At 40.3% G+C, this 15,379-nt stretch overlaps 2 protein-coding genes across 2 annotated transcripts in view; one reads left to right on the top strand and one right to left on the bottom strand.

Moving 5' to 3' along the window:
- Nucleotides 1-1,191: 1,191 nt before the first annotated feature.
- CCDC110 (coiled-coil domain containing 110) lies at nt 1,192-13,352 on the top strand. Its single transcript, XM_073798536.1, is given in 7 exon segments — nt 1,192-1,328; nt 1,674-1,778; nt 7,834-7,889; nt 8,150-8,215; nt 9,431-9,541; nt 10,376-11,504; nt 11,507-13,352. Coding segments are annotated over 7 exon segments (2,421 nt in total). The 5' UTR covers nt 1,192-1,318; the 3' UTR covers nt 12,451-13,352.
- Nucleotides 8,580-15,379, bottom strand: part of CFAP96 (cilia and flagella associated protein 96) — a 27,017-nt gene continuing 20,217 nt past the window's right edge. Inside the window, exon 7 of the mRNA XM_073798535.1 lies at nt 8,580-9,043. Within this exon, the coding sequence (XP_073654636.1) occupies nt 8,924-9,043 (120 nt within the window). The 3' untranslated portion in view covers nt 8,580-8,923. The remainder of the gene's footprint in view (nt 9,044-15,379) is intronic.

The following is a 15,379-nucleotide window of genomic DNA, read 5'->3' as shown; positions in this document are numbered from 1 at the left end:
GAATATTTTATAGTAATTTCTTATTTGTTATGGAAATTTCATTAGTATGGAAGTTAACTTACTAAAATGTAATGCTTTTTTATCTACATTCTCCCTTCAAAATACTGCATTTATTCAGAATAGCAATTTAACAGACACATTGATGAAAACTTTCGTAGCTCTTCGGAAAAAATTAACTTTGTCAATATCAATCATCAATGGAGAACCTAAGTTCTCAAAATTACAATTTGTTGAAATTGTCTACAACACCACAAGACTGTCGAATCTTCTAGAGACCATTTCTACAGGCTAAGAAACAAGAAATTACAGCAAGTAAACATTGAACCTCTGATAAAGAATTTCATTTCCATGAAAGCAAGCCACATAATTATTATATAATAAGTTATGTCATCATGACTTTAAATTCTTTATTGTGACTTAAAATTTGAATTTTCAATTATTTTATATTCTATCACCTGTAACGGCTGTTATCACAAAATAATAATATACGCTCATTTAAAACTTTTACTTAAAGAGCTCCATTTCCTGATGGGCACAGGGATTGACTGCGGCCACGCCAACCAGTCCTCAGTTGAACAAGCCCCAGCTTCCAACTCAACATTCATCTTTTGCAAGCCGTTTGCCCAGGTGCACAGGAAATGAGCATGCTCTACAGATGAAGACCGGCGCCTCTGCTACAGCTGTAATGTGTACATTTCCATACACGGTTATTGAAAGTTCATTATCGGAAACAGGGGTCTTCTTTTAACCACAGCAAACAGACGTCCTTTCACAATAATGGTCTAGGACCGTTCAAATCCCCAAACGCTGAAACTAATTCGACCGATGGGTTGAAACAAGAGGAATAGAACAGAATAAAACAATGAAATGGCGATCAGAAAGGGGGGGGGGGGGGAAGGGAAGTTCCTAGGTGTCTGCGTGTCTCCACACATTCCCCTTTCTCCACACAGCTTGGGTCCAACAGGTGCTGTGTTAAATCAGAGTCTGATCGAGATCAAGTTCTGGGTCAGCAGGGGAGCGGCGGGGGTGGGGCGTGGGGGGTTGATACACCCTAGTGAGACTGTCGCTGGGCCTGGGAGGCACAGCAAAGGTAGCACGCAGCTGTCGCGGGCGCCGCTCCGGCTGGGCGGACGTACTGCACCCCGGCCCCCAGCGCGCACCTTCCTCCTCCCCACCCCCACCCTCGCGCGCGCCCCACTGCCGCTCGCTGTGTCCCGGCCACCCCGTTACCAAGCAACGAGCTGCCCAGGCGGGAAGCAACCGAGCCTAGTGACTGGGAGAGGGGAAGGCGGTTGCAAAGGGAGCTTGAGCAGCAGAAATGAGCCCGGGTAAGAGCCGGGTCGGGGGCTGCCCTGGGAGGGGGCTACCCGGGAATTGGACGCGTGGTGGGGAGCGCCGCCTCCCCCCGCCCCGGCTCCTTCCCCCGCGGGGCGGGTCCCGTCTGGAGTGTGGATCTCCTAGACGAGCCGCACACCTCCGCCCTCCCCAGGAGGAAAGCACCGCCTGCGTCCCCGCGCCTGCCCTGCTTCCAGCCTTGGAGCAGCACGGCCCGCCGCCGCGGCGTGGCCCCACCGCGCCCTCCCGTGGCCGCTCTACGCGCCCGCGTCCCGAATCCCCACGCCTCGCCTCCTTTCTCCCAGCAAAACCAAAAGCCGCGTACTGTTGTGTTACAGAAAAGCGTACTGACGAAGTGGAGGGGGTTGACTGCGTTCTCCTTTCAGCACCCAAGATCCTAAATTCCTCTGAGGGGGTAAAGGAAAATAGTGGCAGTGAAACAGGTAAAACCTCCCAGGCCAAGGCTCCGATGGCAGTGATGTTTCTGCCTTTTACTATAGGCAACCAGTACGTTACCTAAGTCCACCGGCCCAACTGGTGTGCTTCCGGTAACTACTCGTAAGATACTAATAATAACTAACACAGGACATTTACTTTGTGCTAGATGTTGTTCTGAGCACTTAAATATGTCAACTCATTTAATCCTCACAACAACCCTATGAAGTAGGTACTACCATTCTCCGCATATTACAAGTGAGGAAACCGAGGCACAGAGAGGTTAACTAACTCCCCAAGGTCACACAGGCAGCAACTGACAGAGCCAGTATTCAGCGGGGTAGCTCCAGCGTCCAGGCCTTAACCTCCATGCTACACTGTACTGCTTCTCTGAATACCAGATAAGAATTGCTGATTTTTTGGACAGTCACTAAAAAGGTACCTATTTTTTTCCAAAAGAAATACTTTTATAGTAAATATTTGTAGACTACAGGATACTGTATAGGGAGGATGTTTGAAGTCATTAAAAAGCTGCAGTTTTCAAGTTCCATATAAACCATGAATAAGATGTGTGGAGGATCTGAGAACACTGAAGCTGGAGTCTCGCTTCCTTGAGAGAAGCTGAAGGAGGCTACACAGCTCTCAGAGGGGCCTGGTGTTCATGTGAGACACCAGGGAAGGAGCAGAGCGCTGTGGGCAGAAGGCAGTATCTAAACTGAGGGGCCACATTGGGATCCTATGGTTACCCATAAGCCACGCGGGACACGTGGGCAATCCAGACGCAGAGGTGCTGCGACAAGTGATGAGCCCGAGACCTGAGGTCAGGTTGGGGTTTGTCCACCTCCATAAACCGGGGACCTTCACAACGGCCTTGTCAAGGGCTCTTAAAAAAAAGGCTGGAACAGCCACAGCCGGCAGACAAAAGACACAAGGCAATTGGATGCCCAGAGCACCAGGATAAGCCACACCTCAGTAGAGGCCGCAGGGCAGTGCACTGACCTGCCCCCTCTCTGCTCTTCTGCGCCCCGCCCGCCTGCATGAGGCCAGGCAGGCATCCCTGGGCAACAGGAGGGGCGACGGGAAGCCCTGAGTAGGGCAGAAAGCCCTCACAGAGAGTCTAGACACGGAGACAGCTCCATACCAAGAGAGAGTGTTTAAGGTCAGAAGAGACTGAGGGAGCTTCATGTGGCAAGACCGTGTGTTCTCTAATGTGAGTGAGATGGAAGGCTCTGGAGAAAAATGCCAGCGTTCACAGAAAATGAAATTACATACAAAATAGCACATATGCTTGTGTGAGAGTTAAGTCTTTCTTGCTAGAGCGTGGCGGGTGTAAGGGCAGGGACTCAATGGGTGAGACATATTCTAAGCTAGGCGCCACCAAGGATGGCAGGGACCTCCTGCTTACAGCTCAAGGCAAAACTAGGACGTGTGACCTTGTGCCCTCCCCACTTTCTGTTCTCTTAGCTACACGTCATGGTCACCAAGTGATCCATTCGCTGGGTACTGACCAACAGAACACTAACATGATTTGCATAAATAATGCCGAATTACAAGGTCGTATATATTTCTCAGGTCTCTGATTTTAAAAGAACAAGGAGTTAGTATATGGCGTGAAGTATATATATGGAGTGTCAGAGGTGGGTGGGGAGTGTGCAATTTTATTTCAAATAGGATGGTAGGAGACCTCACTTAGCAGATGACATCTGAGCAAAGACCTGAAGGAGGTAAAGGAGTAGTCAGTGCAGATTTCCAGGGAAAGAACATTCCAGGCAGAGAGAACAGCAGCTGCAAAGGTCCCTAGGTGGGAGGATGCCTGGCATGCTTGAGGATCAGCTGGTGACGGGAGCAGAATAAGCATGGAGGAGGATAGGAGAAGGGTTCAGAGAGGATACTGGGCTTTGTAATTCCATGTAAGGATGTGCGGTTTTATTCTGAGCAAAATGGGAGGCACTGGAGAATTTGAGCAGTCATCCCTCCCTTCCATCTCTATTAGAAATTTTAAATTTACCAAATCATCATCATATTGATAACACCCTTGCTGCTACAGTAAGAGAGTAAATTTTCCTTGAGCATTTACTGTGTGCCATGCACTGTGTAAGGCTTTACCTACAAACGAGACACTGATCCCTCACAGTGAGCGTGTGGCAAAGCCAGGATTCAAGCTCAGGCAGCCTGGCTCCATAGCTCCCATAACAAAGCCTCGTGCAGATATGCACACTCCCCTGCTCTGTGCCTTACTATTCTCCATAGGATTCACTCCCATCTTACACACAGTATCCTTTGTTCCCCTCACATGGGCAGAGATTTTGCATATTTTGCTCACTGTAGGATCCCTAGCACCTTGGACAGTACTTGATACATAGCAGGTGCTTAAAAATAGTTGTTAGATGAATGAATGAAGGCTTGGGTAGAACAGCTCACAAGGCTTCAATAAAACAGTTACTTCTAGGAGTGAGTGTGAATTGTCACGGCAAAACTCAGCATTTGAACCTGAGGATTAAAAGGCGTTGACTACAGAGTGTCTAACATCCTATATAGAATTGTTACCACGTTGCATTTTTAAAACTCATTTGTTCTCCCTGCTCTATTAGCTACAAGTATGCCCTTAAAACTTTCTCTATACATTGAATATGACATAATCTTCTGCAGACTTCAGAATAAATTCCTTATATCTTTACCTTAATGACCTCAAAAGTCATCCTGCTGATAACTATCTTGTTTTTAAATTTTGACACTTAAATATGAAACAGCTAGAGAACTTAAGGTGAATATAATCTGAATAATATTTCTTGCAATCTGAATAGAGTATAAGCTTCTTCAGGGCTGGCACCATATCCTCTACTTAGTCTAAATACTTCCCAATATAGTACATTTAGCAAGGACTTAATAAATGGTGACCTGTGACTGTGTTCCCTCTCCTGTGCTTCACTGATAATTTCCCTTCCAATTCTAGAATCACATAATCCTATGTGCTTCTTTAAGTACTGATGAATTTTAAAATTATCTCCCCTTTGGGAATAAGTAGTAGCCAATGTCTCTGAAACTCATAAGAAAAACAAAAAGTTATTTTCGTAGCTTTTAAAAATAGATGAATCCAACTCTCTGCCTACTCTATCTTCACTGAATCATATGAACTTTGCTGGAGAAAAACACTCACTTCTGAGTCATACCATGGATCTCAATGCTATTTGGAAAAGTTAATTTATTTCCCCAGTAAATGCTTTTGCAAGCCCTGTCCAAGATAACTATTCCACTCTTCTAGTTTCCTCAAATCTCCAACACCTCTCACCGCTACCTCCCAACGTGTAACATGGCCTCAAACTATATGAAAAAAATAGAAGCAATCAGACCCCAAATCCCTAAGCTTCAACCTTAAACTCTGCTAACCTACCGCCTGTGTTCCGTATTCTCTGCTGCCCCCCACTTCAGTGGAAGGACTGTCCCTGCTCAACCACAGGTCATTTCCTCCAGATCATACCTCTCCTGTAATTCTCAATACTCAACTTTGGCGATCAGCCTTCCTCATTCTCCAGAATTATTCTTCTCCTCCATTTCCACTATATGATTCCCGCAGTAAGCAGGCATATTAGACTCGCTCATGGTTAAAAAAAAGTTCTTCTTAACCTTCACATCTCTTCCAAAAACCCCTATCCCCACCAGCACCTTATCCCCTGCCACAGTAAAACCAGAAAGCGTTGCCCACGAACCTTCACGTTCCATCTCCCCTCGAGCCACTTCATCTGGGGTTCTGAGCTGCTCACTGCACAGAAAGTGCCCCTGTCTAGGCCAGCAGCAGGGTCCATATTTCCCAATACAGTGCTCATAGCCACTCCCCTGACCCAGAGCCTGACTACCCAACTGCCTGTTGACATCTCCACTTTGATGTCCAGCGGAAAACTTTAACAGACCTAAACGAGTTTTCCCTAAAATACGTTCCTCCCCCACTCTTTTCCATTTCAGTAAATGGCATCATCATTCGTCCACCTGCTCTCACTAAAAACCAGGAGTCACCTTTCCTTCCTCGACACTGGCCACATCTAATCCTCCAGCAATGCTTCATGTCAAAAACGTATTTTGAATCCACCTATTTTTCTCCATTTCCCGCACTGCCATTCTAGTCCAAGGTACCTTTGTCTCTCCCTTGGATTATTCCAATAGTCCTGCAACTGCTACCTTCTAATCCATTATCATGCAGGAGAGTGTCCTATAATGTTTTTAGTCAAATCAAATCATTCTCGTGATCGAAACCCCCCAAAGCTTCTCATTTCTCTTAAAATAAAAGCCAAACCCCTCAGGATGGCCTGCCAGATTCTCTCTAACCTCACCCCCATCTCCCCCTGAACTCTTAGCACACTGTGCTCCCATCTGCTCAGGAAGCTGCATCCACATGGGCTTTCTTTCTGTTCCAAACACAGGTAACACGTGCTCTGCTTCAGGACCTTGCGGTTTCCTCTGCTCTGAATCTCTTCCTACAGATGTCCACACGGCTGGCCCCTTCTTATCACGTAGCAGTCTTGGCTGAAGCCACAAAATACCAGATAGGCCTTTTCTAACCGCCCTCCCCAATGCTGTCCTCACCCCCCCTCACTGTCACAGTAGCCTATTTTCTTTGTGTTATTTATCACTATTTGGAAGTATCTTGTTTATATCTTTGTTTGCTTTTTTTCTGTTTACTTTTTTTAGAAGGTAGGCATAGTGAGAACAGGAGCTCCGGCTGATTTATTCATTGCTTTGTCTATAGTAACTACAGTGGGGCACACCACGTGGTAGACACTCAAAATCTGAACGTGTGATATTATTGAAGGAACGAACCACTTGAACATGAAACAGTATTTAAGGCCAAATCATGAACTTATCAAAATTATTCTAGACTTTCAGGTAGAGACTTTAGAGCCAAAGAAGACCCCAGACCTTCCTCCCCCACTACAAAAGGACATGAACAAACACCAGCAAAAACTTCACCAGCAGTACCTGGAGAAGGAAGGGGGCACCCCCTCAGGACATAAAATTGGAGAGTGGAGGCCAAAGACAAAAACAGATGATTCTGGCAAGGCTATCCATAGCATGGCTCGTAACTCCCTCTGACTTTCAGAGGCGATAAAGAAAGCCAGAATCCTGAAGATAACTCATTAATGCACCCCTGCCCAGCCCCCACACATGGTCCATCCCTGCCCTGTGATGAAGGCGGGATTCTTCAACTGGCCAAATGGCTCCAGGCTCTGAACCACAGCAGCTCTCTCAGTGATGAGGGCCACACTGGGACTGGGTGGAAGGAAGTACACTTTGCAACCAGATTCTGTAACATCTGGCAGACTGCCATTCCAAAAGAGATGCACTGACTTCTTTAAAAACCTTCTCTTACAGCAGAAATTGTCAGCGTGGGGCAAATTCTAACATAACTCTCATTTCATTCAGGACATGTTTTTTAATTTTTTCAATAAAAATTTACAAAGCAAGTAGCCTAACATTTGGGGAAAAAAAGTAATGTATGTCAGGAAATGTGCAAACGTTATATAGTCTCTCCCCTACTGCAGAACTAAAATCTATTTTCTAGGAAGGAACACATGGATCCTTATAGCACTTTGCTTAACAGCATAACAAAAATTATGTTCTATTAATCCAAACTGTTTTCCATGTTAAGGAAGAAAAACATCACGTGGCTGTTGCATAGGTACTGAGACCTATATACGACTTTGCCAAGGGTCTCCCTTAACATAAGAATTGTTAATTTTTTTTACCAAAAAATATGGTTTATATCCCAGAAACAAACAAAGATATCTGAGTTCCTGAGAGTTCTCAGTTTGGTGTTACAAGTTAAGGGTTTATTATAAAAGTAAAAGCACTATTACAACCTTAAGTAGGTGCAGTATTGTAAGTCAGATGAGAATTATCTCTTAAACTCACTATGCAGCTAGCATCGGGTTTTTCTTAATGTGAACATCAATCGTCTCATCATCTCTTTGCCTCACCATCCAGGAAAGCTAGGAGACTGCTTTCCATTAACATTGTTTAAAAATAACACTTAAGGATTAAATCACATCGTTTTTCAATTTTACTTTTTAGAATACGGCTGCATAACAGAATCAGAAAATCAAATACAACCACACTCAGCACTGAAAGTGAGTATATTTCATTTTCTCAGAAAATCTGTGTAAAGTCTGATCTTTCTCAGAATACTTCCTAAATATATACGGGTTTTCCACAAAAGTCTTCATCAAAATGCACTGGAGAGTGGGCAAGAATGATGAAGAATGCGGGTCACCTGACCCTCACATGATCCTTGTAATAGGCAACTTCAGGGGATTTTTTTTTTAATTGTAACAAAATGTATGTTCACCTAAAAATGTTCAATTTCATACCTTGTGTAATTTTGTTATAGGCCCTTCAGCATCAGCTGGAATCATTTCAGGCTCTCCGAATACAGACTTTGCAGAATGTTAGCATGGTATGTTTCTTCTAATTTACATAGAAAATATCCAGACTTAGAGCACTGTCACACACTTTTAAACTGATGATCACTATAGCCAACTGATGAGTTGGTATTGAATGTAATAAAGCCACAACCTATTCTAGACACGAAATTGGCAGGAAACTATATTCTGTTATACTTGCATTTGGATATGAGCCCAAAGAAATAACACTCACTGATTTTTTTTTAAAACATGTTTAAAGTGCTACCTATATATAGTCTACAAATAGGGACTCTCATTATAAGTGATAATAAAATCTAAGTCAAACTGACTAAGGGAAAAGTGTACTTTATTAGCTCTAGTAATGCAAACCCTCTGAATAGTTCACTTGGGGATGGCTTCATCCATACGGTCAGGACTCACGTCGTCAGGGAACCAGCCTCACTCCTTATCTTGGTTCTGCTTTTGACAGTAATGTATTCTCAGACTCCATGTGGTAGCAAAAGGGTTGCTAGAAGTTCCGGCCCTTATCCTTCCAGATTCCAGTTAGACAGAGATGAGACCGTGCTTTTCTCTCTTAACAGTGTGTACTGAGTTCTTGGCCTGATTCTGACAACCCCACATGCAGTGCTTGAAGCAATCACTGTTCAGAGGGAGGCAACGCTCTGACTGGTTAGCTCTGGGTCACACGCCCACCCCTTGGAGCTGGAGGAGGGATCTGTATCACCAAAGGCACATGGACTTTATCCAGAAGCAAGGGGTAGTGTTAACAGAAGGACAGGGCATGGATCCTGGGGGTACATAACACAACGCATAGTTGCCAAAGACCCAACATAAACTTCATCCTGATATTCCTGAAGCAACTGCAGGGAAATGGGACGAGAAGATAAAATCCTCCTGAGGCTGACGGAATAGATTCCATTCTGATGACAGAGGTCAAAGACCTCTGATTTATTCAACAATGTAAAAATCAAACATCTAAAATTATTTTAATTCATAAGATTTTATTGTTTTCCTAAATTAAGTCTTTCTGATTTTATAATCATGTAGTAAAGACATCCTTTTCTTAAAGATTCCTTCAATGATAGAGATTACAATAAATTAAATTTAATTTTTAATTTATATGATGGAAAAGAATATGCATAGGAAATGTAAAGGTATCTTTCAAGTATAATATCTATCATCCTTGTGCATTCATAACTTTATAAGTGTGAAATCAAAGCCTGACATTCTTAATTTCTCTTTTAAAGGTGCAGTCTGAAATCAGTGAAATACTGAACAAAAGTATCATTGAAGTAGAAAACCCACAATTTAGCTCAGAAAAAAATCTAGTATTCAGCACACGCAATGAAAAAGCTTTGGTATGTGTTTCAGTACAAAATCATTCCTACATTTAGGTACTTCAGAAATGTTACTGCAACCAGTTTACCTTCACCTTTACATTCTCCCCTTCTTCACAGGGCGACTGGATTGTCAAAGATGAAAATTAGGAAACTCCTGTCCTGAAAACCCTAAAAGATGTTCGTTTACCTCTGTACTTCTGCAATTTTCTTGTTTCTCTTAGGAGAGCATGTGAGGGGCATTTGACTTAATCCATATACCTAAAGATTCCCAAGTAAACTGAAATACACGGCAGTTTTTCTGTCCACTTTGAGTTTTTCTACTTTTAGGACTGACTTACACCTAGAGTGAGTTCTCTAAAACAGGTCCAAACTAGAGTCACTGTGTCTATACTTATTAGAACTTCACACTTTCTCTGTGAAGAGTCACAACCCTAGACCCATTTGAAATGAGGAAGACAAGCTAAGGTTGACAAATAGCCCAGAAGTGGAAATTTTCATTTTCCTTAAACTTCCCTTTGAACTATTGCTTCTCTCTTCCCCACCTATCTATGATGGTCTCTAGAAATGCCGAATTTATATTTCTGGAATTGAGGGATTGGCCCTTCTATCTCACCCCCTAAGGAAGTAAGTGCAATTTCTAAGCAAATTGTGAAGACCAGAGTTACAGATCTCAAAATAACGGTAGATTTTCTGGAGAAAATGAATCATACTTGTCAGCCTCTTTGCTGCAGAAATGGATAAAATGTTCATTCTGGTTGTAGTAAAAGCAATTCCTCCACAAAATATTATCTTAATTTGTTGGTCATGTAGCAAATGATAGTACATTTATAGTGTGATTTTTATTGTTACTAGCCTGTAGAGAATCAAGAAGAAACCCTTTCTATGGAGAAAATTCAGCCTTTTGAGGATCCTAGGACTCTTCATTCCGTAGAAGAAATATTCAGTAGTGACAGTGTTAACAGGCTCTCTCAAGGTATAAATATCCCATGCCAGATACATTTCAAGGACATATTAACTTCGACAGATAATTCAGCTTCAGAAAATTCTGACTTGAAGAATTATAATAACCTTTATAATTTCCTACCTAATGTACCTCAAAACGGGATGTCTCAAGCTGATATGGTAATTCTGGATAAGTCCAGAGTTACTGTGCCTTACCTCAAGCATGGATTTTGTGAAAATTTAGATGATATCTGCCATTCTATAAAACAAATGAAGGAAGAGCTTCAAAAGTCACATGACAAGGAACTGGCACTTACAAATGAACTGCAAACTTTAAAAGCTGTTCCAAGGAATGGTAACTATGACCTGCCCCCCACTCACAAGGAAAAAATTAACTTTATTAAGGAAGAAAATATTGAAAGTAACTTAAATGAAGATATAAAATCAAAGAGAATTTTGGAATTAGAGGCACTTAGGGAAACAGTGTCAAAATTCCATGTGAATTTTTGTAGGAAATGTAAAAAACTATCTAAGAGTGAAATACACAGGGGGGAAAAGAATGAGAAAAATAATAAAGAAATTCCTATCGCTGACAAGAATACTGCAGATTTAAAACTCCACTCCACAGTTCCAAAACATACACTGGCATTCTGTGACCCAACAAAATATGCAATGAAAGACAAAGAAAGACAACCATTTGCAGTAAAACAAGGATCAATAATATTTGAAAGTGAGAAGACATCCAAAGTCAATTCTGTTACTGAACAGTGTGTAGCAAAAATTCAGTACTTACAGAATTACCTGAAAGAATCTATGCAGATACAGAAAAAAGTACTAAAACTAGAGAATGAAAACCTAACCCTTAAAGCGAAAATTAAACTTCTTGTCTTTACCACACAATCTCTGATACAGAAAATTGAAATGTATGAAAAACAACTTAAGACATTGGCTGAAGAAAAGAACACTATTCAGCCCAAGTTAATTAAAACAGAAGAAGATGGCAAAGAATGTGTTAAAGAATTGAAAGAAATAATTAGTAACTAAATGTTCTCCAAGGACAAAATAAAATCCTAGAGGAAAAAAATAGTCAACTTTCTTTGGAGAAGCAACAAATAATAGAAACATTAGAACAACTAAAAAGTAAGGAACACAAAACTCAAAGTGACATGGCCATTGTCAATAATGAAAATAAACTACTGATCACAGAAATGGAATCAATGAAAACAAATATTCTGTTGATACAAGAGGAAAAAGAAGTATTAGAGGAAAAAACATACCAGCTTCTAAAGGAAAAAGGCTCACTTGAAAATGAACGAAAAGAAAACCAGCTAGAGATAATGCAGCTAAAAGAGAAAGAAAGATTGGCAAAAACTGAACAAGAGACACTTCTTCAAATAATAGAAACAGTTAAAAATGAAAAGCTTAATCTTGAAACAACCTTACAAGAATCTACTGCTGCGAGAGAAATGATGGAAAGAGAAATTGAGGATATTCAAACATACCAATCTACCGCCGAAGAGAATTTTCTGCAAGAAATAAAAAATGCAAAATCAGAAGCAAGTATTTATAAGAATAGTTTGTCAGAAATAGGCAACAAATGTGAGATGTTATCAAAAATGTTAATGAAAATTAAAACTGATAATCAGATTCTAAAAGAAGAACTAAAAAAACATAGTCAATAAAGTATAAAATTTGAAAACAGCATCAGTAGACTTGAGGAAGACAAAATACTTTTAGAAAATTATGTAAGAAGTATAGAGAATGAAAGGGATACCTTGGAATTTGAGATGCGGAATCTTCAAAAAGAATATTTAAATCTAAGTGAAAAAATCTATAATCATCATATTGACCTATCAAAAATGGGTTACATTTCAAGAAGAGAGAAATTCCATTTTGACATCTATGATATTTATGAAGACACCTCTAGTCCTAAAAGTAGGCCTTTAGCCCCTGATTTGAAAGGTATGTATATCATGGTGGATTAGCAGAAATACGTTTAAGATTCCTTTAGCCTATCGGGCATTAGCCAGAGGACAGTAATAAGAAGGTGAGTACAATTCAGTTTTGTAAGATTTGTATCCAATTTATTATATAGTGGAATTATTTAGAGATTTTGCTCTTTTGATAAAATTCATATTATTTTATCATACTACTTCTATACATTGTATATGACCAAAGCAACTTTGGCAGCAAACAGGGATTTTTTTAAATTATTATTTTTCTGCAATACACTTAGAAGTCCAACCTTCTAAAAAATTCTTCTTTTTTTCCAGGAATTCCAAGTAAACCGTATCAATTGCTTCCATCCAAACCATGTAAATAAATTTCTGAAATAGTGTTTCAAAATCCTTTGTCCAAGTACTTTTTTCAACAAAAAATTTTAAATTCACTTTTACATGGGATTACAATTACCTTATAATTGATTAGACTAGTTTTTTTAAATTCGATATTGGAATTAGGTATATATTTTTATGTTGTCAAGAACTGTAAACATTCTGAGACTTTATCCAACTTGTAAGCTAATATGTTAGCCTGACAGTTTCATGGGTTCTAGTGGAAGACATAAGACTACTGGGTCAGAGATAAAGGACAGTTTGTTGCTCACAGCAATAGCAGGAGCCAGAGTAACAGCACTTTTGTACGGGCTCTCCAAGCCCCAGTTCCTATAGGCAACATGAAAAGGGTCACACAGTGGTTGCATTACAAGAGAAAACTCTAAGCTAAGGGAACCATTACTTTTCTGAGTGCACTAAGCATGCCTGCCCTTTGCTCTAGATGGAAACATTACCTTTATTATACAGGACAGTTAGAATACCTGCCCTTGCTCCAGCAGAGACACTATCTCTAGCTTCCAAGACTGCTTGTTATACAAATAAACTTACTGAATTTTGTCAAATGTTTTTTCTGCATTTTATTGAGGTGATCCTGTGTTTTCCCCCTTTAATCTGTAAATATGGTGACTACATTGATTAATTTTGAAACATTACACCAACCTTGAGTTGCTGAGATAAACTTCATCAGATATCACGTATTATCCTTTTAACATACTTCTGGATTCAATTTGACAATATTTTGTTAAAGATTTCTGCTTCTATGTTCAGGATATTGGTATCTATATTATTTTCTTTTTATGTCTTTGTCTGATTTTGGTGTCAGGAAAATCCTGGCCTCATAAAATATAAGGTCAGGTTTTCCAAGAGGAAAGTGTTCCCTCCTCCTCTATTTTCTGAAAGGATTAGTGTAGAATTGGTCTTATTGATTATTCCTTTCTAAATACATAATTCACCAGAGAGCCTGGAGTTTTCTAAATGGAAAGGTTTTACACTGCAAAATCAACCCCATTAATAGATATAGAACTATTCAGATTTTCTATTTCTTCTTGAATCAGGTTCGATCATTTGTTGTTCTGAAGAATTTTACATAAGTTCTCAAGTGTTTTGGCATAAAGTTGTTTATAATATTCCTTATTATCTTTTTAATGTCTAGAGGACCTATGATGTCCCATCTTTCACTTCTGACATTGATAATTTGGGGTTCTTGTGATTCTTTGGGCATCTTGGATGTGGATTTATAATTTTTATCACACTTGGAAATTTTTAGCCATTATTTCTTTAAATCTTTTTCTCTCTGCTCCCTTCTGAGATGCAATAACACATATGTTAGACTGTTTGATATTGTCCTAGAGCTCACTGGTATTATTTTCATTTGCTTTTCAGTCTTTTTTCTGTGTTTCACTTTGGATACTTTCTATTACTATATCTTCAAGTTCACTAGTTTTTTCTTTTGCCATGCCTAATTTTCTACTATTCCCACTTACTGAAGTTTTTCATTTCAGTTATCTTATTTTTCATCTCTAGATTTTCCATTTGGTTCTTGTTTATAACTTTCTTTCTAATATGTTCATATTTTCCTTTAAATACATTAACATAGTTCAAGTAGCTATTTTAATGTCTTTATTTGCTAATTCCATCTTCTCTACTGTCTGGGGGTTTATTTCTATGGACTGATTTTTCTCCCAGTTATGGGTCATATTTTCTGGCTTCCTGGCATATCTAGTATGCCAAAAATCCATCTGGAAGATGGGTTTTTGTGAATTTTACATTGTTGATTGTCCGAATGTTGTTGTTTCCTTTACAGATTGTTGGAATTGGTTGTGTTAGGCATTACATTACTTCTGCTTCAATTTGATGCTTTTGAGGCTTGTTTTTTAAACTTTTATTAGGGTGGGTGTAGAGTAGCCTCTCGTCTACTCTAGATCCTCTGGAACCACCACTGAATGCAGAGAGGTGAGAATGTCCCAGCCTTGAATGGTTCCTGGCCTTCTGTGAGCTGTGGGAACCATGACAGGTCCGTGTTGTTCTTTGTTCTGCCTCATGGAATGTAACCTTACGCATGCCTGTCTTAGATGTGAGCAGGGTTAAGGGGATCCCTATGCAGATTTCTGAACTCTTTTCCTGTGTAGATCTTTCCTCTCTAGAACTCAACCCCACAAATTCGAGCCACTTTAGATTCCTTGGGTTCCAATTTCTGTCTCAATTCAGCAAGGCTACTATACTTTGAGATTCCAAGTCCTCCATCCTCTCCAGTCCAAAAGTGCCTCCAGACAAAAAGCAATTGCAGGGCTCACCTCAATTGTTTCCTTTTCCTCACGGATCACAATCCTGCACTGTCTGTGTCCAGTATCTAAAAAGAGTTGTTATGCATGTTTTGTACAGTTTTTAATTGCCTACAGAAGAAGTGTAAATCTGGTTCCTGATACTCTATCTTGGCTAGAAGCCATTTCTGGGTAGTCAAATTTGGGAAGTTTGGAAAATCAAGTCCTATGAACAGACAGAACACAGTGTTGACTCTTCTAGGTAGCTGGTATATGTAGGTATGTTCTTCCACCAGATCTCACCCAACTATAAAGAAGAT

The sequence above is a fragment of the Tursiops truncatus genome, chromosome 21 (genome assembly GCF_011762595.2).
Source record: "Tursiops truncatus isolate mTurTru1 chromosome 21, mTurTru1.mat.Y, whole genome shotgun sequence".
Classification (NCBI taxonomy): Eukaryota; Metazoa; Chordata; class Mammalia; order Artiodactyla; family Delphinidae; genus Tursiops; species Tursiops truncatus.
The sequence above is the reverse complement of the archived record's forward strand: the minus strand, read 5'-3'. Positions and strand labels throughout refer to the sequence as shown.